Raw genomic sequence first — 22,027 nt, 5'->3', positions numbered from 1 at the left:
TAAAACTGTAGGTGAGGCCCTGGCCGGTTGGCTCAGCGGTAGAGTGTCGGCCTGGCGTGCGGGGGACCCGGGTTCGATTCCCGGCCAGGGCACATGGGAGAAGCGCCCATTTGCTTCTCCACCCCCCCTCCTTCCTCTCTGTCTCTCTCTTCCCCTCCCGCAGCCAAGGCTCCATTGGAGCAAAGATGGCCCGGGTGCTGGGGATGGCTCCTTGGCCTCTGCCCTAGGCGCTAGAGCGGCTCTGGTCACGGAAGAGCGACGCCCCGGAGGGGCAGAGCATCGCCCCCTGGTGGGCAGAGCATCTGCCCCTGGTGGGCGTGCCAGGTGGATCCTGGTCGGGCGCATGCGGGTGTCTGTCTGACTGTCTCTCCCCGTTTCCAGCTTTAGAAAAATACAAAAAAAAAACAAAAACAAAAAAACTGTAGGTGATGGGAAACAGGGAAGAATATCAAACAAATGCATCAAATGACAGAGCCAGTGCCAGTGATCTTTGTGGCCAGCATGCTGCATTGTCTACCGGAGTATAGACCATGACAATATTCGACCTGTCCTGGGGCAGTGCTAGTTAGCCTGGACAGTGAGCATGGGGAGCAGCTGCAGGCATAGAGGACAAACGCAAGGGTCCCTGGCCGCCAGGAGCAGCTGGTGGGCAGGCATCCTGAACTCTGGAATTCCCAGGGTTGGGATGGGGACAGGAAACTTGGCAGCTGAGCTCAAAAGGCTGTCGTTTGCTTTGGTGACAGACCAGCCTATAGATGATGCAGTGGATAGTAGTTAGCTGTGCTTATTATAGATCTCTCTCTCATTTTCAGGAAGCTCGGCTACTAGTGGCTAAGGCCTACAGACACACTGAGAAGGTGCTTCAGGACAATCTGGACAAACTGCAAGCGGTAAGATTTGGTGCTTCTTGACCTCCAGGCACCTGCCTGTCTCTCCAGAAGTTGGGGTGGGGCAATGCTGGCCATCCCTACGCTGTGCTGCACAGCTGGTGACATTTTCTTGAAATATTTCACATACACACAGAACTTTAGAAAACAACGTACTCAATACGTGTTATACCCAGCTCACCTGAAATCTAGTATTTTCCATTCTTTTCAGTATTTTATTATGAACATGTCAAGCCAATTCAAAGTAGACAGAACAACGTAATAAACCCTCATGTGTCACCTGACCAGGCGGTGGCGCAGTGGATAGATCGTTGGACTGGGATGCGGAGGACCCAGGTTTGAGAACCCGAGGTCACCAACTTGAGCGCGAGCTCATCTGGTTTGAGCAAAAGCTCACCAGCTTGGACCTAAGGTCGCTGGCTTGAGCAAGGGGTCACTCAGACTGCTGTAGCCTCACGATCAAGGCTCATATGAGAAAGTAATCAATGAATAACTGAGGTGTCACAACAAAAAACTGATAATTGATGCTTCTCATCTCTCTCTGTTCCTATCTGTCTGTCCCTATTTATCCCTCTTTTTGACTCTCTCTCTGTCTCTGTTAATAAATAAAACCCTCATGTGTCCATTACCCAACATCAGCAATTATTAATGTTTGGTCATTTTTTAAAATTTTTATTTATTGATTTTTAGAGAGAAGACAGAAAGGCAGGGGGAGGAGCAGGAAGCATCAACTCACAGGTGCTTCTCATGTGTGCCTTGACCATGCAAGCATGGGGCTTTGAACCTGGGACCTCAGCATTCCAGGTCAATGCTTTATCCACTGCACCACCATAGGTCTGGCAATGTTTGGTCAATTTCTTTTTTTTTTTTAAGATTTTTAAAATTATTATTATTTATTTTAGGGAGGAGAGAGAGAGAGAGAGAGAAAGAGAGAGAGAAAGGGGGGAGGAGCAGGAAGCATCAGTTCTCATATGTGCCTTGACCAGGCAAGCCAGGGTTTCAAACTGGCATCCTCAGCATTCCAGGTTGACGCTTTATCCACTGCGCCACCACAGGTCAGGCATTGGTCAACTTTGTTTTTCTCTTTTTCCAACTCAAACTTTTCCTGAAAATTTTAAAATCAATTTTAAAGTTTAGAATAGTTTTAGATTTACAAAAAAGTTTCAAATAATAGTAGGCAGTTCCCTTATACCCCACACCCTGTTTTCTCTATTGTTAATGTCATCCCTTAATGTGCTGTATTTTTACAACCTAGTGAACCAATGTCGATATATTATTATTTAAGGAACTTTAGTTCCTTAGCATTTGCTGTCTCCCACCCCTATTTACATTTACTATTTAGTCATCACACCGTTTTAGACTCCTCTGGGCTGGTATAATTCCTCACTTTTCTGTTGTTGATGGCCTGCTGTGCAGTGTTAGGAGGATGTTAGGATAAGACTAGGTATTGGGTTTGGGGTCATCTCTTGACTCCAGAGGTGAAGTTGCTGTGTCCCCAGTACAGGTGGGCAGTTCTTGGTAAACGAGCTATTGTTTTAATAATGTGAGGCTAGCCTGACCAGGTGGTGGCGCAGTTGATAGAATGTCGGACTGGGATGTGGTGAACCCACGTTCGAGACCCTGAGGTCACCAGCTTGAGCGCGGGCTCATCTGGTTTGAGCAAGGCTCACCAGTTTGGGCCCAAGTTTGCTGGCTCGAACAAGGGGTCACTCAGTCTGCTGTAGCCCCCAGTCAAGGCACATATGAGAAATCAATCAATAAACAACTAAGGAGCCGCAATGAAGAATTGATGTTTCTCATCTCTCTCCCTTCCTGTCTGTCCCTATCTGTCCCTCTCTCTGACTCTCTCTGTCTCTGCCACAAAAAAAAATAAAAAATAAAATTAAAAAATAAAATTTAAAATAATGTGAGGTTCTGCCAGCTTGGGAGTTGTACGTGTTGGGTCCTCCAAGTGTTGCCTCAGACCAGCAGCACTAGCCTTCCCAAGATGTGGGCAGTGTAGAATGTCAGAACCACCCGACCTGATGAGCCATAAGCTACCATTTAGAGAGTCTGTGGTGCCTGACCAGGCGGTTGCGCAGTGGTTAGAGCGTTGGACTGGGATGCCGAAGACCCAGGTTCGAGACCCCAAGGTCACCAGCTTGAGCACAGGCTCATCTGGTTTGAGCAAAAGCTCACCAGCTTGGACCCAAGGTGACTGGCTCAAGCAAGGGGTTACTCGGTCTGCTGAAGGCCCACGGTCAAGGTACATATGAGAAAGCAATCAATGAACAACTAAGGTCTCACAATGAAAAACTGATGATTGATGCTTCTTATCTCTCTCCATTCCTATCCCTCTCTGACTCTCTCTCTGTCCCTGTAAAAAAAAAAAAGAAAGTCTGTGGTATCACATTGTCCCTGCCACTAGGCAGAACTCAGGTTCCCTGTGGTGGCCCGAGGATGTCCTGCCTCAGTTCGCACTGTGACCCGCTAATACCACTGGTGTGAGTAATATATTAGAGCAGTGGTCCTCAATCTTTTTTGGGGCCATGGACCGGTTTAATGTCAGAAAATATTTTCACGGACCAGCCTTTAGGGTGGGATGGATAAATGTATCACGTGACCAAGACAAGCGTCAAGAGTGAGTCTTAGACAGATGTAACAGGGAATCTGGTCATTTTTTAAAAATAAAACATCATTCAGACTTAAATATAAATAAAATGGAAATAATGTAAGTTATTTATTTTTTCTCTGCAGACCGGTACCAAATATCCCACGGACCGGTACCAGTCCATGGCCCAGGGGTTGGGGACCACTATTTTAGAGCAGTCACACAGAGAGAGTGGTCACCCCAGTTTAGAGTGAGAGAAACCAGTCCAAGTAGCTGTGGCAACATATTCCGTGGAGTGGGGGCCAGGCAGCAGCGACTGACTGCTGGCACAGGGTGCTCGAGGGTCCATTCAGCACGATTTTCACAACCATATCTAGAGTGAAGAGCGCCCCAGCTCACACTTCAGTGCCAGCATTTGTCTCCCCAAGTCCCAGCGAGGATGTTCTGCATTTTAGACCCCCGCCCCCATGCAGACACATACACCTTGTTTGGTAAAGGAAATAAAAGTTGCCCAAAATAAGCAGAGATTTGGCAGGGAAACAGAAAATTAATGAGGCTGCAGCTGGGAAATCACTTCCAAGGTTGAGACAGGGAGTGATTCTTTGCTTAAGCTGCCTGTGTGTGCTGCTTCCCTGGGAAAGTGGCCTGTCTGGGGGCATCCTGCTCAGATGCCCCTTTCTGGGAAGCTGAGGGGCCCCCTCCTCAGTGCTCTGCTTTTAAAAGGCTCTTGTCCGTGTCCTTGTTCCCCGGGGTTCACACACTGTCCTTTGTTCCTCCTAGTTGGCGAATGCCCTACTGGAAAAGGAAGTGATAAACTACGAGGACATCGAGGCCCTCATCGGCCCACCGCCTCACGGGCCCAAGAAGATGATTGCGCCTCTGAGGTGGAGTGATGCTGAGAGGGAGAAGCAAGATGCTGGGGAGGAGGAGGCGCCTCAGCAGCCTCCGCTTCGAGGGGAGGAGCCGTCTTGACCTAAATAGCTGGACCTCATTAATGGTGCCCATGGGGACCCAGGAAGTGAACTCTTGACTTAGCTGTCCCCCAAGTTCCTTTTTCCTTGAGACTTGTTACCTCCTCATGGCTCATACTGGTCCTTGCTGAAGGAATTCTGTGATCTGTTGGTTTCTCTACCTCTGATTAGTAAAGTCTTTGCAGAGGCAAATTATTTAATTTTGCTTTTGTAGATTGTTTTCCCCCATGGGGAGGATTGTGAGTGCTTGTTACAGGAAGGAGTTCCCAGGTTTTTGACACATTTTGTGAGTGTGGGGTGGATCTAGGGGCAGCCCACAGTCAGGATAGGCTGGGGCTTGTGTAGGGGCTCTTCCCAGCTCCTGTGACTTCAGCACACTAACAGCATCCACGATGAACGGAAACTCTGAGGTGATGTCCTTGACCTTGCTTATCATTGAGATTAAATACAGGACAAAAAAAAAAGCCTGACCTGTGGTGGTGCAGTGGTTAAGAGCACTGACCTAGAACGCTGAGGTCACTGGTTCAAAACCCTGGGTTTGCCCAGTGAGGGCACATAGGTCAAGCAACCAACGAACAACTAAAGTGAAATGACTGTGAGTTGATACCGTATTTTCCCATGTATAAGACACACCTTTCCCCCTAAAATTTAGGGTTAAAAACTGGGTGTGGCCTGACCTGTGGTGGCGCAGTGGATAAAGGCGTCGACCTGGAAATGCTGAGGTCACCAGTTCGAAACCCTGGGCTTGCCTGGTCAAGGCACATGAGTTGATGCTTCCTGCTCTTCCCTCTTTCTCTCTGTCTCTCTCTCTCTTCTCTCTTTCTCTCCCTCTCTCTCCTTTCTAAAATGAATAAATAAATAATTAAAAAAAAAAACTGGGTGTGTCTTATACAATGGTTGTAGTTTTTTTAAAGTATGGCATTTCAAATGCCACAGATGGAACTGAGGATGAGGCAATATATGAAGACTGATTCATCATCAGACACAGATGAGGACAAGCTAATAATGGGAGTTTTGACAGTGATGAGTTGTATGAATTTTATGATGAATAAAACTTCAGTTCAATAACTTTATGTGATATTTTTTTTTCCAAATTTCGGGCCCCAAAATTAAGGTGCGTCTTATACATGGGGGAATACGATACTTCTCGTTCCTCCCCCAACCCCTTATAAAACCAATAAATAAAATCTTAAAGAACCTCTCTAGAGAATTAAAACACTGCCACCTACTGCCATGCAGATGGGTATGTGCCAGAACCTCTCATTGGTTTGGTAACACCAGGCGCAGGATACCTGAGGCCTGTTGATGCTTTATGCCAGAGAATCCCAACTTTGTACATGTGGCCAGCTCTAACCCAGAGGGGCTGTTGGGTTTGTCCTGGATCATAGGATTGTATGTTTACAGGTTACAATTTCAGCACTTGAAGAGCCCCTTTTGTAAGAACCTGGGATAAAGGGCCTTGGACACCCCATCACTGCAAGTGCACTCAGCTCCTGTCTCCCTGGACATGCGCAAACATGCACTCAGGTGCTCCTGCTGCTCTCATTGCTTCTGCCCTCCTTATATGGTAGCATTTGTAACAATAGACTACGGGTGCATCCTGACAGAATGGTGGTCTGTTGCTGCACCCACACTTGGTGCCGAGGAAGCACCTGCTTAACAGGCGGGTGGATGCAGGTGTGGTTACATGTGAGGGTGGACAGCTCTGAGAGAGCACTGGCTTTGGAGGACACTTTGCCTTTGCCCCAGTTCCCCAAATTCATTCCCAAAGACCTGTATATAGTTTGGGTTCTGGTTAGTGTATTTGCCTGAGGGTAGTATCCTTTATTATCCGTAAAGGTGGATCTGGCCCCTGCATTTTATCCATTAAATGACCCATGTCTGTTTATCCCTTGGAAAATCTTTTGCTGAGCACCAGAAGATGCTTAGCCAGGAATAGGATGTAAATAGCATGAAAGGAAGCCCTGGCCGGTTGGCTCAGTGGTAGAGCATCAGCCTGGCGTGCAGGAGTCCCAGGTTCAATTCCCGGCCAGGGCACACAGGAGAAGCGCCTATCTGCTTCTCCATCCCTCCCCCTCTCCTTCCTCTCTCTCTCTTCCCCACCAGCAGCGGAGGCTCCACTGGAGCAAAGTTGGCCCGGGCGCTGAGGATGGCTCTGTAGCCTCTGCCTCAGGCGCTAGAGTGGCTCTGATCTCGCAACAGAGCGACGCCTGGGATGGGCAGAGCATCACCCCCTGGTAGGCGTGCCGGGTGGATCCTGGTCGGGCGCATGCGGGAGTCTGACTGCCTCCCCGTTTCTGGCTTCAGAAAAATACAAAAAAAAAAAAAAATAGCATGAAAGGGCTGCTTTGGTATAATGAGGGAAGGCACAGCTGGTTTCCCAGCACCTGCTGTTGTGACTGAGCTCATGGCCCCTCAGCCAGGGGTGTTGCTTTGTTCTCTGATTGGCAATATTATGTCATCTCTCATAAAACACGTGGCATTTGAAAAGAGTGCCAGGAATTACACCTCTGCTATCTCATGCATGGTTGATGCTCACACCTCCTTTAAAGAGGTGGCTAGAGGCCCTGGCTGGTTGGCTGTGTGGGTGGAGCGTCAGCCTGGTGTATTGATGTCCCCGGTTCAATTCCTGGTCAGGGCACACAAGAGATGCGACCATCTGTTTCTCCTCCCCCCCTCCCACTTCTCTCTCTCTTCCCCTCCCCCAGTGGCTTGATTCAAGCATCAGCCCCAGATGACAGTTGCCAGATGGATCTCATGGCACATGCAGGACTCTTGTTTCATTATCTCCACTTCTCACTTAAAAACAGAAAATAGAGGTTCCTGCCCTGGCCTGTTGGCTCAGTGGGAGAGCGTCAGTCCAGCACGTGCATGTCCAGGGCTCAATTAGAAGCGTCCATTTGCTTCTCCACCCCACCCTCTCTTGCTTCTTTCCTTCCCTCTCTTCTCCTCTCCTGCAACCAAGGCTCAATTAGAGCAGGATGGCCCAAGGCTCTGAGGATGGCTCCATGGCTTCCTCCTCAGGTTCTAAAAAATGGCTCTGGTTGTAAAGGAGCAAGGGCCCCAGAAGGGCAGAGCATTGCCCCCTGGTGGGCTTGCCAGGTGGATCCCAGTCAGGGCACATTTGGGAGTCTGTCTCTGCCTCCCCTCCTCTCACTAAAATAAAATAAATAAAATTTAAAAATAAAGAGGTGAAGAGGCTTCAACTAATAGCATATGGTCCCTAGAGCAGCCAGACCAAATTAGGCAACTTGTATGCTTGATGCTGGGACCAAAATCTTGACCCTCTGCACTCCATCCAGCAGAGCCAGCACATCATGGCCTGTTTATAGCTTCTGGAACTGCTTTTGTCTAAGTGATGCATGTGCGATTTCCTCAATGAGATAAGCACACGTTCCTTAAATAAACATGTATATTTAACACAAAGCCCAGATCATTAAATAAGAAAAAAATTAACTTGTAGTTTTGAGTTTTTTTTAAGATTTTATTAATTTTAGAGGAGAGAGAAAAGATGAGGGAGAGGACTGGGAAGTATCACTCATATTAGTTGCTTCTCATATGTGCCTTGCTCGAGCAAGCCTGGGATTCCGAACTGGCGATCTCAGCTTTCCAGGTTGATGCTTTATCCACTGCTCCAACACAGGTCGTGCATAGTTCTTTTTTTTTTTTTTAAGATTTTATTTATTTTTTTAGAGGGGGCGGGAAAGACAGACAGTAGGGGGGAGGAGCAGGAATCATCAACTCCCATATGTGCCTTGACCAGGCAAGCCCAAGTTTCAAACCAGCAACCTCTACGTCCCAGGTCGACACTTTATATCCATTGCGCCACCACAGGTCAGGCCGGGTATAGTTCTTAAATCAATACAAATTGTTCTTCACTCTGACCTGTAAATTTTTGTTTTGCTTTTCAAGAAAATTTTATAGTTTCAGGTACACAATGTAATGATCTTTGTATAAACTGCAAAATGATGGCACAGGAAGTCTAGCTCACATTCGACATCACACATACAGAACCTTTTTTCTTGTGATGAAAACTTTTAAAATGGACTCTTACCAACTTTCAAACAAAACATTTATGATTATGATAATGTACTTCCAGTTATCTTTCACTGACAATTAGTGTTTTTCACATTACAGGCAAATCAGTTAGCCTCTATCTGATTTACATGTAGAACATGATGGAAAGTTGAGAGGCTGGATGGTTGAGTTCTGTGATGAAGCAGTGTAACATTATCCTGTTACTGCTGTTAGGCCACTGGTTTGCCTAATTTAACTATCAGCCCATATTTATACAACTAAATTAAATGCTAAGTTTTGCAAAGTGCCATTTAGGGACAAGACTATTTTCCCCAAAAAGTCACTATGAAATCACTTTGCTACTATCATAATTTTTAAAAATCACGTGTGTGTCTGAGTGAAATAAGCCAGTCTAAGACAAATCCCACATAATTTCACTTATATATGAAATCTAATGAACAAAATAAGTAACAAAAATAGACACAGATACAGAGAACAGACTGACAGCTGTCAGAGGAGATGGGGTTGGGCTGGGTGAAAAAGGTGAAGGAATTTTTTTAAATTTTTATTTATTGATTTTAGGAATGAGAAAGAAAGGCGGGGTGGAGAGGAGTGGAGAAGCATCATCTCGTGGTTTCTTCTAAGTATGTGCCTTGAGCCCAGGGTTTCAAACCGGTGACTTTAGCCTTCAATCAACATTTTATCCACTGTGCCACCACAGGTCAGGCAAGGTGAAGGAATTAAGCAAAAAGAAAAATTCAGACACAGAAAACAGTATGGTGATTACAAGAGGGAAAGGAGAGTGGGGGGAGGTAGAAGAGGGGTAAAGGGGATAAATGGTGATGGACGGAGATTTGACTTTGGGTGGTGAACAAACATTATACAGATGATATAGTTTAGAATTGTACACCTGAAACCTGTATAATTTATCCCAATAAATTCAGTAAAACAAAAAAAAAAAACCTGTCTAAAAAGGGATCCAAAAGCTGTCTGAGGTTAGATTTCTTTGAGGCTGACCCTCAAAGGCACCAGATGGAGGCGAGTCTGGTGCACATGTGCAATAAGCAGGCACCGCCATCAGTAACTGGGGCTCAGTATTGCAATAAATTCTGGGTGTGCAGAACATACTCCCACTTCCTAGGGCAGGGGTCCCCAAACTACAGCAAAGTGCAGCGTCGCTCACATACAGAACTACTTCCGGTGATGCGGGATGCATGCGTCACAGCTCTGAAAGCGCGTCATATCACTTGTTATGACTAGCAGTGACAAATATGGAACCGGACATTGACCATCTCATTAGCCAAAAGCAGGCCCATAGTTCCCATTGAAATACTGGTCAGTTTGTTGATTTAAATTTAGTTGTTCTTTATTTTAAATATTGTATTTGTTCCCGTTTTGTTTTTTTACTTTAAAATATGTGCAGTGTGCATAGGGATTTGTTCATAGTTTCTTTTATAGTCCGGCCCTCCAACGACCTGAGGGACAGTGAACTGGCCCCCTGTGTAAAAAGTTTGGGGACCCCTGTCCTAGGGCATATATCCAGGAATCCTTGGCTCCCTTAGCTGAGCGTTGCTTCCAGGAGCATTAAATATCCCTTTAAGCCTAAACCCCAGACAAAAGCTCTTCAACAGAGATGTGGCTGTGGAGTTTCTGTGCCAAGGGACAACAGCTGTTCCTATAAACTGAAGATTTTTAAAACACTACAGCCAGTGCCTGACCAGGCGGTGGTGCAGTGGATAGAGCGTCGGACTGGGATGCGGAGGACTCAGGTTTGAGACCCCGAGGTTGTCAGCTTGAGCACGGGCTCATCTGGTTTGAGCAAATCTCACCAGATTGAACCCAAGGTCACTGGCTTGAGCAAGGGGTTCTTCGGTCTGCTGTAGCCCCACGGTCAAGGCACATATGAGAAAGCAATCAAGGAACAATTAAGGTGTTGCAATGAAAAACTAATGATTGATGCTTCTCATCTCTCTCCGTTCCTGTCTGTCCCTATCTATCCCTCTCTCTGACTCTCTCTCTCTGTAAAAAAAACAAAACACAAAACTCTATAGCCAACCAAGTCTTTGTTCAGAAGGACTCCTGAACAACAGTTCATTACAGTTCACTTCCTTAACTTTTCTCAGTGGGAATACTGAGCATGTTTCTGGCAGAATTTTTCTATCAGAACATTTTTGGGTTATTTTGCGCACTTTTCCAAGGAAGTTAAGTATGGAGTATTAAAGCATGAAAAATTGGCCCTGGCCAGTTAGCTTGGTTGGTTAAGAGCATCATCCTGAAACAAGGTTGCAGGTTCGATCCCCGTTCAGGGCACACATGGGAAGTAGCCAAAGAGCACACGACTGAATGGAACAACAAATGAGTGCTTCCCTTTCCCCTCCCCTCTCCCTTCCTCCCTGTCTCTCTTAAAATAAAAAAGAAATTATGCCCTGGGGGATAGTTAAGTTGGTTGTAGTACCATCCCAGAGAATGGAGGTTGCTAGTTCCATTCTCCAGTCAGGGCACATACAGAAGCAGCTCAATGTTCCTGTCTCTCTCCCTGCCTCTCTCTCAAAAATAAATAGATAAATGCATGCAAGCATGAAAAAATTGGATTCTGTGTTTGGCTTGGTTATGTACCGCAAAGTAATGATAAATAATAACTTCACCTTATTATACTACTATTCTGAGCAGTGTTTCCAATTTCTGACTTTTAACTCCCATCCAGTGACCCAGGACAGCTACTTAACCACGAGCAGCTGGAAGTGAGGGTTAGGGTAGATGAAGTGACATGAGTCTGTGGGTCTATTCAGAAAAGAAATTGGGAATGGGGACAGGAATGTTTGGGATTAGAAAGCAAGGTATTTTGGTCCATGAAAGGGGTCTGAGAAATTGTAAGAAAAGCAGGGCTGCCATTGCTTTTGTTTCATTAACTGAGCACATACCTATTAAACTGCACAGACAGGGTTTGAATTCCCCAGATGGACTTGGTGAATGTCTGAAAAGACTATGTGTGTAACATCTGTTTTCCTGCTCATAACCTTGTAATTCCTCAGTGAGTCCCAACCTGATTTTACAGACGGAGTAACCCCTTTTTCGAGCCAGCGACCTTGGGTCCAAGGTGGTGAGCTTTTTTGCTCAAACTAGATGAGCCCCCCCCCCGCCCCCTTGCTCAAGTTGGCGACCTCGGGTTCTCGAACCTGGGTCCTCAACATCTCAGTCCCACGCTCTATCCACTGCGCCACCGCCTGGTCAGATAACCACATGGATTCTTAGTGCCACCAGTTACTACCCGCTGCTCTACCTCAGAGGAGTTACCCAATCCCCCCGCCTTACAGACGCAGTTGTACAATTCCATGTGAAAATGAATATTAAGTACTGGCTGTCCCGCTTACCGCAACTGGTTTCTTGGAGCAACAGCTTAGTGTTAGTTTCGTGTAAATAAAGAAGCACAAATGTACGACATGGATGAGAGGGAACAAAGCCTGGGACAACGAGGACGAAGCTTTAGGTGTAGGAGAAACAGAATCCCGTGGAGCGTGTAATCTGGCACGGCCAAGCACTGCGGAAAGTTCGCCAACCCTTCCTGCACTCCTCCGGTCCAGCTTACTGCACCTTATCCATCCAGTAGTCGCGAGGGCGGCTGGGAACGCGCTTGCGTCACTTCCGTAAATTCCCGGCTCTGGTTGGTTAGAGTGACCCAGGCCCACTGATTGGCCAGGCCCACTGTCATCCCGGGGTGCTTTGCGACAGCACTTTCTTTCCGGTGCCCGTTTCTCTTCGTAGGGAGTGGGTATGTGTGATGGGGGGTACTTGTGAAGGCAATCGGGTACCATCCGGCTCCATAGGCCGCCATCGGCGTAGGGCCACGCCACAAACGGCATCGGGCCATGGCCAGGGTCTGTGGGCGCGCTGTCCGGCAGGTCGAAGCTCGGGCCCTGACTCGCTTTCATCCTTAGGCCCGTAGGCAGCAGCTATGGCGCCCAGCCGAAATGGCATGATCCTGAAGCCCCATTTCCACAAGGACTGGCAGCGGCGCGTTGCCACGTGGTTTAACCAGCCGGCGCGGAAGATCCGCAGGTGAGCAAGACGCTTGGAACGCGCAGCCAGGTGACAACCGTGTCCAGAATCTTTGTATACTGGAGTGCAAGTGCACTTGAATCCTTTAATCAGTGATAATTGTGCGGCCCTTACAGCTCCACTTTGGAGCCGACGTTGTAATGGAGTGGTTGGGGGCGAATAGGTGGCAACTTTGGGTTTGGGTTCTCAGGCAGGCGAAGCCGTCTGCCCTCTTCGTGCCCCCGTTGTGGTACGGGATAGTAGACGACACGCCCGAGTGGGGAGATAGGCCTTGGGGTGCAGTAACAGCCACCTGGCTTCCGTCTGTTCAGACGCAAGGCCCGGCAAGCCAAAGCGCGCCGCATCGCCCCGCGCCCAGCATCTGGACCAATCCGGCCCATAGTGAGATGCCCCACGGTGAGGTACCACACCAAAGTGCGAGCCGGCAGGGGCTTCAGCTTGGAGGAGTTACGGGTGAGTATTCGCAAAACCGCATTGTCAGAGACGCGTTAGTTTTGCCTCCTGCGCTCACAGTCATATGATGACAATCTCCGGAATCGCTGTACTGTCTTGATGAAAGTACAATTGAACCCTTTTCCATCTGACGACTGAGCGCTTTCGTCGGGGTATGGAGATTAGAGGCTTCTTGGGGTTTCATTTATGTCTGTCTGGTCGGGGTGCAGGTGGCCGGCATTCACAAAAAAGTGGCCCGGACCATTGGGATCTCGGTGGATCCGAGGAGGCGGAACAAGTCCACTGAGTCCTTGCAGGCCAACGTGCAGCGGCTGAAGGAGTACCGCTCCAAGCTCATACTCTTCCCCAGGAAGCCCTCGGCCGCCAAGGAGGGAGACAGCTCTGTGAGTACAGTGCGCTGGGCTCCTGGTGGGGCATAAAGGGGTGTGGAGGTCTCTGAAGGGCTCCAGACCCCAAGATGGGGACACTTGGTTCAGGTGTAAGTGGTGGCTTTCCCTTGGCCCAGCTAGGATGAGAAGGAAAATATTTCCCTGTAGCCTTTTTACCCCCCAAAACTTGGGCCTTTATGTCTGGGTAGTAGAGAACTAATTGTTAATGAGAAGAAAGATGCTAAGAATTGACAAATTAATCTGTCAAGAATTGCCAAGATTCACTGTTGTGCTTCTCAAACACGATCTTTTTCTGTTTTGTGGTAAAGGCAGAGTTGTTTTGAATTGGAGGCAGCTTTTTTTACATTGAAAGTTTTTGCTCTTATGTACAATACAGATATTTCTAGAAAAACCTTTTGGAACCAGGTTGACAGTGTCCATCCATATGGGTTTTCTGGGAGTTGGGTTCGGGGGTGGCTTTATGTTCCAGTGACATTTTACTCTACCAGCATCTCTGGTTCAGACGACGGTACTATTTTGCATATGCCTGTTTCTCTGTCTGCTATATACTTGGCACATGGTCACCCAGTGAGAGGTGTGGGGCTGGCTTACAGGGTAATAAGCTTGGAGCCTTTAGGGAAATGAGCTGAACCCACCTGACTCTCTCTTCTCATTAAGAAACAGGCAGAAGAACTCAAGTTGGCCACCCAGCTGATAGGACCAGTCATGCCCATACGGAATGTAAGTAGAGGTGTCCAAGTGAATGTTTCTTGGGGTGCAGATTGGAGTGAGGGAGTAAGGGTGGCAAGAGCATCCTGCATTCTTAACAGATGGACTCCTTGAGGGAGAGCCTTGTCTTTCTTTTTGAGGAAGTTTTGGGGACCCCTGCTTTTCACTCCTCTTGGGTTCTTGTAAACTACCTATCAAATGAGTGGACCTTTGAGGTTCCTGTGGAATAGAGAGGGTGGGCCCAAGCCTTTGTTCACAGCCTGCCGTGTGTCTGTCCAAGCATAGCACTCCATCGTCCTCATGTCTGAGGAGGTTTCTTCTGCCTCTACTCTGAGTTTGGGTCTGTTTCTAAATCCAGAGACTATCTCTTCAAGCTTGGCCTGTGTGTAGCCCTTCAGCATTACTTGAATCTCCCTCCAAGGCCTATCCAGGTTCTCCTGGCATTTGGGTCCTAGGCCTTGTCACAGGCCTCTCCAGTGAGGGTTTGACATAACCCCCACCCTCCTTTACTCTCCAGGTCTACAAGAAGGAGAAAGCCAGGGTCATCACAGAGGAAGAGAAGAACTTCAAGGCATTTGCCAGTCTTCGCATGGCTCGTGCCAATGCCCGGCTCTTTGGCATCCGGGCAAAAAGAGCCAAGGAAGCTGCAGAACAAGATGTTGAGAAGAAAAAATAAAGTGCTATTGGCAACTTGTGATAAATCTGCAGTCCACGTGTGAGGTTTTTCTGTGCGGACAGGGGTAGGGCCTTGTTTCCTGAGGAGATCCTGGGGGCTGGGCAGGGGATGAGGGTGTTTCTGCAGGACAGCCCAGAGACTGGATTGCATCCTACTTTCTGTATTTTAGAACTCCTGTTTGGTTAGTTGAACAGCTTTTTTGGGCAGCTTTGTTTACAAATGCTATGGGGGTTTTTGGGTGGTGGTGGTGGCGATTTGTTTTTAATGATTTTAGAAAGAAGGGTAGGGGGAGAAAGACAGAAACCTTGATCTGTTCCTGTATGTGGCCTGACCAGGGATTGAACCCACAGTCTTTGTGTATCAGGATAGTGCTCTAACCAACTGAGCTATCCAGCTAGGGCTACAGATCCTAAGTTTTTCTGTTTTTTGTTTTGCAAGAGAGAAGGGGACAGACAAGAGGGGAGAGAGATGAGAAGCATCAACTTGTGGCATTTTAGTTGGGGGTTTTTTTTGCATTTCTCTGAAGCTGGAAATGGAGGCAGTCAGACAGACTCCCGCATGTGCCGACCGGGATCCACCCGGCATGCCCACCAGGGGGCGATGCTCTGCCCATCCAGGGCATTGCTCTGTCGCGACCAGAGCCACTCTAGCACCTGGGGCAGAGGCCAAGGAGCCATCCTCAGTGCCCGGGCCAACTTTGCTCCAATGGAACCTTGGCTGTAGGAGGGGAAGAGAAAGACAGAGAGGAAGGGGGGGGAGGGGTGGAGAAGCAGATGGGCGCCTCTCCTGTGTGCCTTGGCCAGGAATTGAACCTGGGACTTCACGCCAGGCCGACGCTCTACCACTGAGCCAACCGGCCAGGGCTCATTTTAGTTGTTTACTGATTGCTCCTTATATAGTCCTTGACTGGGGGGCTCAAGGTGGGGAGCTTGGGGTTTCAAACCTGGGTTGTCAGCATCTCACTGTCCACTGCACCACTGCCTGGTCAGGCTACAAATCCTAAGTTTTAAGTGGAGCTTCCTTTTTAAGATTTTTGTTTTGTTGATTTTAGAGAAGGGGTCAGGGTGTGAGGAGCATCATCTCATAGGTGCCTTGACCAGGCAAGCCCAGGGTTTTTTTGTTTTTACAGGGACTGAGTCAGAGAGAGGGATGGATAGGGACGGACAGACAGGGACGTAGAGCCGTTGAGAGATGAGAAGCATCAATCATCAGTTTTTCGTTGTAACACCTTAGTTCATTGATTGCTATGTCATATGTGCCTTGACCTCGGGTCTTCAGTAGACCGAGTAACCCCTTGCTCGAGCCAGAGACCTTGAGTCCAAGCTGGTGAGCTTTTGCTCAAACAAGATGAGCCCACGCTCAAGCTGGCGACCTCGGGGTCTTGAACCTGGGTCCTTCCACATCCCAGTCCAATGCTCTATCCACTGGGCTCCGCCTGGTCAGGCAAGCCCAGGGTTTTGAACCAGCAACCTCAGTGTTCCAGGTTCATGCTTGATCCACTGCCACCACAGGTCAGGCTGGAGCTGCCTTTTTATTATTTTAAACCAGAGTGGTTCCAGTTATTTGAGCACCTCAGGACTTAGGGCCTCAGCCTTGCTCTGATTATCACCCAGCTTTTTCCTGGGCTTGTCTGCAGCCATGCTGTGCTGAGTAGCCGCAGCTGACTTGTGGGGCTTACATGCTCTGGTGCAGAAGGTCATCTTCTGGTTGTCCCTTGAAGCTACTGCCCCTGCTTGGCTGTGAAGTGGCAGCCAGGGTATTCTGCCCACTTGAAAGGGAGGTTGGAGCCCAGCCTAGTACTTTCACAGGCAAGCAGTGCTTTGTATACCTGATGGTGTCCAAGTTTCTTAGAAACCAGAGTCAGATTTCTCTACAAGTGAGATGCTCACTTGTAGGGCTTACAGTAAGAAGCAGCCCTGAAGGAGTAGATCTTTATAAATCACTATTGTGATGTGGAAGACTGTTGACTCTTAACCTCTAAAAAAAAGTATAAGGTTCTGGTTTTTTAAATTTTATTTATTCATTTTAGAGAGGACAGAGAAGGAGAGAGAGAGGAGAGAGACAGAGAAGGTGGGAAGGAGCTGGAAGCATCAACTCCCATATGTGCCTTGACCAGGCAAGCCCAGGGTTTCGAACCGGCGACCTCAGCATTTCCAGATCGAAAGTTCTGGTTTTCATGGAAATTATGTCCTGTATAAAGGTCAACTGAGGTGGAAGTGTGAGAATTTGAAGCTGTGTCCCTAACAATCTGAAAGGATGGGGAGGAGCTGCATCTGGATGGCCTGGTGACACCTGTGTGCTTGAGCAGTGGTCCCCAACCCCTGGGCTGCAGACTGGTACCAGGCTGCAGAGAAAGATTAAATAACTTACGTTATTTTCATTGTATTTATATTTAAGTCTGAACGATGTTTTATTTTTTAAAAATGACCAGATTCCCTCTGTTACATCCATCTAAGACTCACTTCTTTTTTTATTTTTTTATTTATTCATTTTAGAAAGGAGAGAGAGAGAGGAGAGAGACAGAGAAGGGGGGAGGAGCTGGAAGCATCAACTCCCATATGTGCCTTGACCAGGCAAGCCCAGGGTTTTGAACTGGCGACCTCAGCATTTCCAGGTCAATGCTTTTATCCACTGCGCCACCATAGGTCAGTAAGACTCACTTCTTGACGCTTGTCTGGGTCACGTGATACATTTATCCGTCCCACCCTAAAGGCTGGTCCGTGAAAATATTTTCTGACATTAAACTGGTCCATGGCCCAAAAAAGGTTGGGGACCACTGTGCTTGAGGGCATGGTAAGGAGTTTGAATCATACTAGAGTGTTGCCCCGATACTCCAAAATGCAGGTTCAATCCCTGGTCAGGGCACATACAGTCAACCAGTGAATGCATAAGTAAGTGGAACAACAAATTGTTATTTCTCTAAAGAATCTATGCTTTGGCTGGGTAGCTCTGTTGGTTAAAGCATACTCCCAATATGCAAAGGCTGTGGGTTTGATCCCCATTCAGGACACATGCAGGAACAGATCTATGTTTATGTATCTTCCTCTCTCAAATCAATAAATTAAAAAACAATTTTTTGAAATCTTTACTCTCTAAAGTCAATAAAATTTTATTTATTCATTTTAGAGAGAAGAGATAGGGGGGAGGAGCTGGAAGCATCAACTCCCATATGTGCCTTGACCAGGCAAGTCCAGGGTTTCGAACCGGCAACCTCAGCATTTCCAGGTCAACGCTTTATCCACCGTGCCACCACAGGTCAGGCTCAATAAAATTTTAAATAAAAAATAAGTCTGACCTGTGGTGGTGCAGTAAAGCATTGATCTGGAATGTTTAGGTCGCTGGTTCAAAACCCTGGGCTTGCCTGGTCAAGGCACATGGGAGTTGATGCTTCCTGCTCCGCCCCCCCCTAAAAATAAGTCCAAAAAACAAAAATAAGGCCAACCAGTAGTGGCTCAATGGATAGAGCATTGACTTGGAGCACTGAGGTCCCAGGTTTGAAACACAGGTCAGCTTGAGAGTGGGCTCGTTGGCTTGAGCATGGGGTCACCAGCTTGGGCACAGAATTATCAATGTGACCCCAAGGTCACTGGCTTGGATTGAGCTTCCCAGCCAAGGCACATGAGACGCAATCAATGAACAACTGAAGTGATGCATCTATGAGTTGATGCTTCTTGTCTTTCTCCTCCTCACTTGTCTCTCCCTCTATCTAAATAAATAAATTTTAAAAATTCCTGACCTGGCTGGATAGCTCAGTTGGTTACAGCATCAACCCAATAAGCAAAGGTTGCAGGTTTGAACCTCCTTCAGAGTACATACGAGAACAGATTTACGTTTCTGTCTCTCTCTTCCTCTCTCTAGTAGAGTGAGGGGCTAATGTCTCCTGCAGTCTGGCAATGCTGTTAGTGGCGGAAATGCTCAGAGATTTATTTTTTATTTTTTTTAATTTTATTATTATTTTTTTTACAGAAACAGAAAGAGTCAGAGAGAGGGATAGACAGGGACAGACAGACAGGAACGGAGAGATGAGAAGCATCAATCATTAGTTTTTCGTAGCGTATTGTGACACCTTAGTTGTTGATTGATTGCTTTCTCATATGTGCCTTGACCGCGGGCCTTCAGCAGGCCAAGTAACCCCTTGCTTGAGCCAGTGACTTTGGGTCCAAGATGGTGAGCTTTTGCTCAAACCAGATGAGCCTGTGCTCAGGCTGGCGACCTCGTGGACTCGAACCTGGGTCCTCGGCATCCCAGTCTGATGCTCTATCCACTGCGCCACCGCCTGGTCAGGCCAGAGATTTATTTTTATGTCAACCAGAATTTGCCCAGTTTCCTTTATGTGAGCCCGATACAGGAAGTTATGTGGGTTGGACAGCTCTGCTCATGTCCCACCAGGAAGAAGTGAGGCTGAAGAAGGCTCCCTGAAGATGAAGCTGGAGGCCTGAAGGGTGGGTGGTGCTGACTGGTCTCAGAATCACCAAATTTGTGCTGTGTCTCTGGTGGAGCCTGCAGGCTGTGACCAAGACCTTGCAGCTAGAGAAGAGCAAGAGAACAAAACTCTTGGAGATGTGGTTCCTGCAAAGGGACAGGGACCTTCCCCAGGGCTGCCTATGTGTCTGTGTTACTGTCAGCTCCCAGACAGCACTGCCAGGGTGATGGAATCTTGTCTACCAGCTATCCCCTGACACTGGGGTAGCTGGATTCTAGGATGGTCCTGGGATTCTGCCCCTGAGGACACACCTGGGATTTCCCTTTGAGTGTGGGCAGAAATGTGAGGAGGAGAGACCAGTTCTGATTCTATGATGTACCTAGGGGAAGGCAGAAGTGCTCTGCAGGCCTTGATAGAACCATAAAGCAGCAAGGACACGACTTCAGTCTTTACCTTAAGGAACTAAATTCTGGCCGGCCAGGTAGCTTGGTTGGTTAGAGCATTGTCCCAGATACACAATGGTGTGGGTCTGATCCCTGGTCAAGGCATATATAGGAACAGATCAATGTTTCTGTCTCTCCCTAAAATTAATAAATAAATGTTTTTGTTTTTTAAAAAAGGAACTAAATTCTGCCACCAACTGGGGTCTCCAATGTGATAGTCCCTGAACAGAGAACTCTGTGTGCTGTGCTAGGAGCCTGCCTGCAGTTTTAGCTGCTACATTTGTGGTAATTTGTGTAGCTTAGAAAACTAACCCAAGTACACGGACTGATTCCTTATTCCTTTCTACAGCTGAGTAGTCAGCAGATGTGTGCTTTTTATCTATCTGTCTCCACTAGGCCCTGTTGGCTGAGGTCTGATGTATATTAAAAGAATTATACACCATGAATAAGTAGAATATATTCCTGAAATACAGCTAGTGCTCAACTTACAATCACGATCGGTTCCAACAGACCAGTCGTAACATGATTTGGTTGTAAGTTGAGTAGGCTATATGTTCAGTACTGTGAAATGATGTTATAAAAATCTTTAAGTCATATTTTATCATAATTTTCTTTCATTATTGTTATATATCATAATTTTCTTTGTTCATTTTATTTTATTTTATTTTATTATTATTTTTTTTATTTATTCATTTTAGAAAGGAGAGAGAGAGAGGAGAGAGACAGAGAGAGAAGGGGGGGGAGGAGCAGGAAGCATCAACTCCCATATGTGCCTTGACCAGGCAAGCCCAGGGTTTCGAACCGGCGACCTCAGCATTTCCAGGTCGACGCTTTATCCACTGCGCCACCACAGGTCAGGCTTATTTTATTTTTTAAATTTTATTTATTTATTTATTTTTTACAGAGACAGAGTGAGTCAGAGAGAGGGATAGACAGGGACAGACAGGAACGGAGAGAGATGAGAAGCATCAATCATTAGTTTTTCATTGCGTGTTGCAACACCTTAGTTGTTCATTGATTGCTTTCTCATATGTACCTTGACAGCGGGCCTTTAGCAGACCGAGTAACCCCTTGCTGGAGCCAGCGACCTTGGGTCCACGCTGGTGAGCTTTTTGCTCAAACCAGATGAGCCCGTGCTCAAGCTGGTGACCTTGGGGTCTCAAACCCGGGTCCTCCACATCCCAGTCCGATGCTCTATCCACTGCGCCACCGCCTGGTCAGGCCTCTTTGTTCATTTTATGCCATTTGTATCATCTCTACACCATTTTATTTCTTATTTTTACATTCATCAGGTTTAAGTAAAACACTGCATTACCAGTACAACTGGTTTAATATTTGCAAAGACAATTTCCTCTTGGTAGACATCTTGGGAGGGATTTGATGAAAAATATCCAAGACACAAAACACAAATTGCTATACCGAGTCTGGGATAACAGTTGAAATGGTGCATGTGGAGATGGTAGTGCTGCCGGAAGCTGGTCCGCACTGTCGTATGCCCAGCTGGGCAACACTTGCACTGCCAGACGCGGAGCAGTTGTGGCTAGCGAGTGTGGTCATAAAGTTGAATGGTCGTAAGTTGCACAGGTTGTAAGTCGATCAATATTTGTACAAGAAGTTTCAACACAAGACAATCAAGTAATATACCATAGTAATGGAATGAAGGGTAAAGAACCACATCATCCAACATCATCTCAATTGATATAAAAAAAAAGGATTTGACAATATTCAACTTTTTAGCCTGACCTGTGGTGGCACAGTGGATAAAAGCATCGACCTGGAAATGCTGAGGTCACCGGTTCGAAACCCTGAGCTTGCCTGGTCAAGGCACATATGGGAGTTGATGCTTCCAGCTCCTCCTCCTTCTCTCTCTCTGTCTCTCTCCCTCTTTCTCTCTTCTCTAAAAATGAATAAATAAAATTTTAAAAATATTCAACTTTTTCATGATAAAAACACTCAAACTAGGAATAGAAGTAACAATAACCAAATAATGAAGTCCATATATGAAAAACCCACAGCAAACATCATGCTCAATACTCAATAGTGAGACTATATACCTTCCTCTTAAGATTAGGGGCAAGGCCCTGGCCGGTTGGCTTAGTGGTAGAGCGTCGGCCTGGCATGCAGGAGTCCCGGGTTCGATTCCCGGCCAGGGCACACAGGAGAAGTGCCCATCTGCTTCTCCACCCCTCCCCCTCACCTTCCTCTCTGTCTCTCTCTTCCCCTCCTGCAGCCAAGGCTGCATTGGAGCAAAGTTGGTCCGGGTGCTGAGGTTGGCTCTGTGACCTCTGCCTCAGGTGCTAGAATGGCTCTGGTTGCAACAGAGCAACACCCCAAGATGGGCGGAGTGTCGCCCCGGTGGGCATGCTAGGTGGATCCCAGTCGGGTGCATGCGGGAGTCTGTCTGACTGCCTCCC

General features: G+C 47.3%; 2 protein-coding genes, 1 long non-coding RNA gene and 1 other non-coding gene across 6 annotated transcripts in view; all 4 read left to right on the top strand.

Annotated features, from left to right (window-relative positions):
• SPG7 (SPG7 matrix AAA peptidase subunit, paraplegin) overlaps positions 1-4,912 on the top strand; it is a 50,397-nt gene extending 45,485 nt beyond the window's left edge. For both annotated transcript variants that reach the window (XM_066244053.1, XM_066244052.1), the window contains exons 16-17: positions 813-890; positions 4,258-4,912. In XM_066244053.1, the coding sequence (XP_066100150.1) occupies positions 813-890; positions 4,258-4,449 (270 nt within the window). In that variant the 3' untranslated portion in view covers positions 4,450-4,912. The remainder of the gene's footprint in view (positions 1-812; positions 891-4,257) is intronic.
• The window catches only part of LOC136313549 (uncharacterized), a 101,055-nt gene extending 95,539 nt beyond the window's left edge, over positions 1-5,516 (top strand). Inside the window, exon 2 of the long non-coding RNA XR_010727163.1 lies at positions 5,216-5,516. This is a non-coding gene — a long non-coding RNA (uncharacterized lncRNA). The remainder of the gene's footprint in view (positions 1-5,215) is intronic.
• A 6,636-nt stretch (positions 5,517-12,152) lies between these two features.
• Positions 12,153-14,772, top strand: RPL13 (ribosomal protein L13). Of its 2 annotated transcripts, none has more exons than XM_066243576.1 (6): positions 12,153-12,234; positions 12,401-12,521; positions 12,833-12,974; positions 13,184-13,357; positions 14,027-14,083; positions 14,589-14,772. In XM_066243576.1, the coding sequence occupies exons 2-6, from the start codon at positions 12,418-12,420 to the stop codon at positions 14,745-14,747; spliced, it is 636 nt and encodes a 211-aa protein (XP_066099673.1). In that variant the 5' UTR covers positions 12,153-12,234; positions 12,401-12,417; the 3' UTR covers positions 14,748-14,772. The 2 variants fall into 2 exon arrangements, with proteins under 2 accessions (XP_066099673.1, XP_066099672.1); XM_066243575.1 differs by having other exon boundaries at positions 14,021-14,083.
• On the top strand, positions 13,040-13,123 carry LOC136313787 (small nucleolar RNA MBII-202). Its single transcript, XR_010727222.1, has one exon. It is a non-coding gene; the product is annotated as a small nucleolar RNA MBII-202 (small nucleolar RNA).
• Positions 14,773-22,027: the final 7,255 nt, after the last annotated feature.

The sequence above is a fragment of the Saccopteryx bilineata genome, chromosome 9 (genome assembly GCF_036850765.1).
Source record: "Saccopteryx bilineata isolate mSacBil1 chromosome 9, mSacBil1_pri_phased_curated, whole genome shotgun sequence".
NCBI classification, from domain to species: domain Eukaryota; kingdom Metazoa; phylum Chordata; class Mammalia; order Chiroptera; family Emballonuridae; genus Saccopteryx; species Saccopteryx bilineata.
Note: the sequence above shows the minus strand (reverse complement) of the source record. Positions and strands in the feature narration are given on the sequence as shown.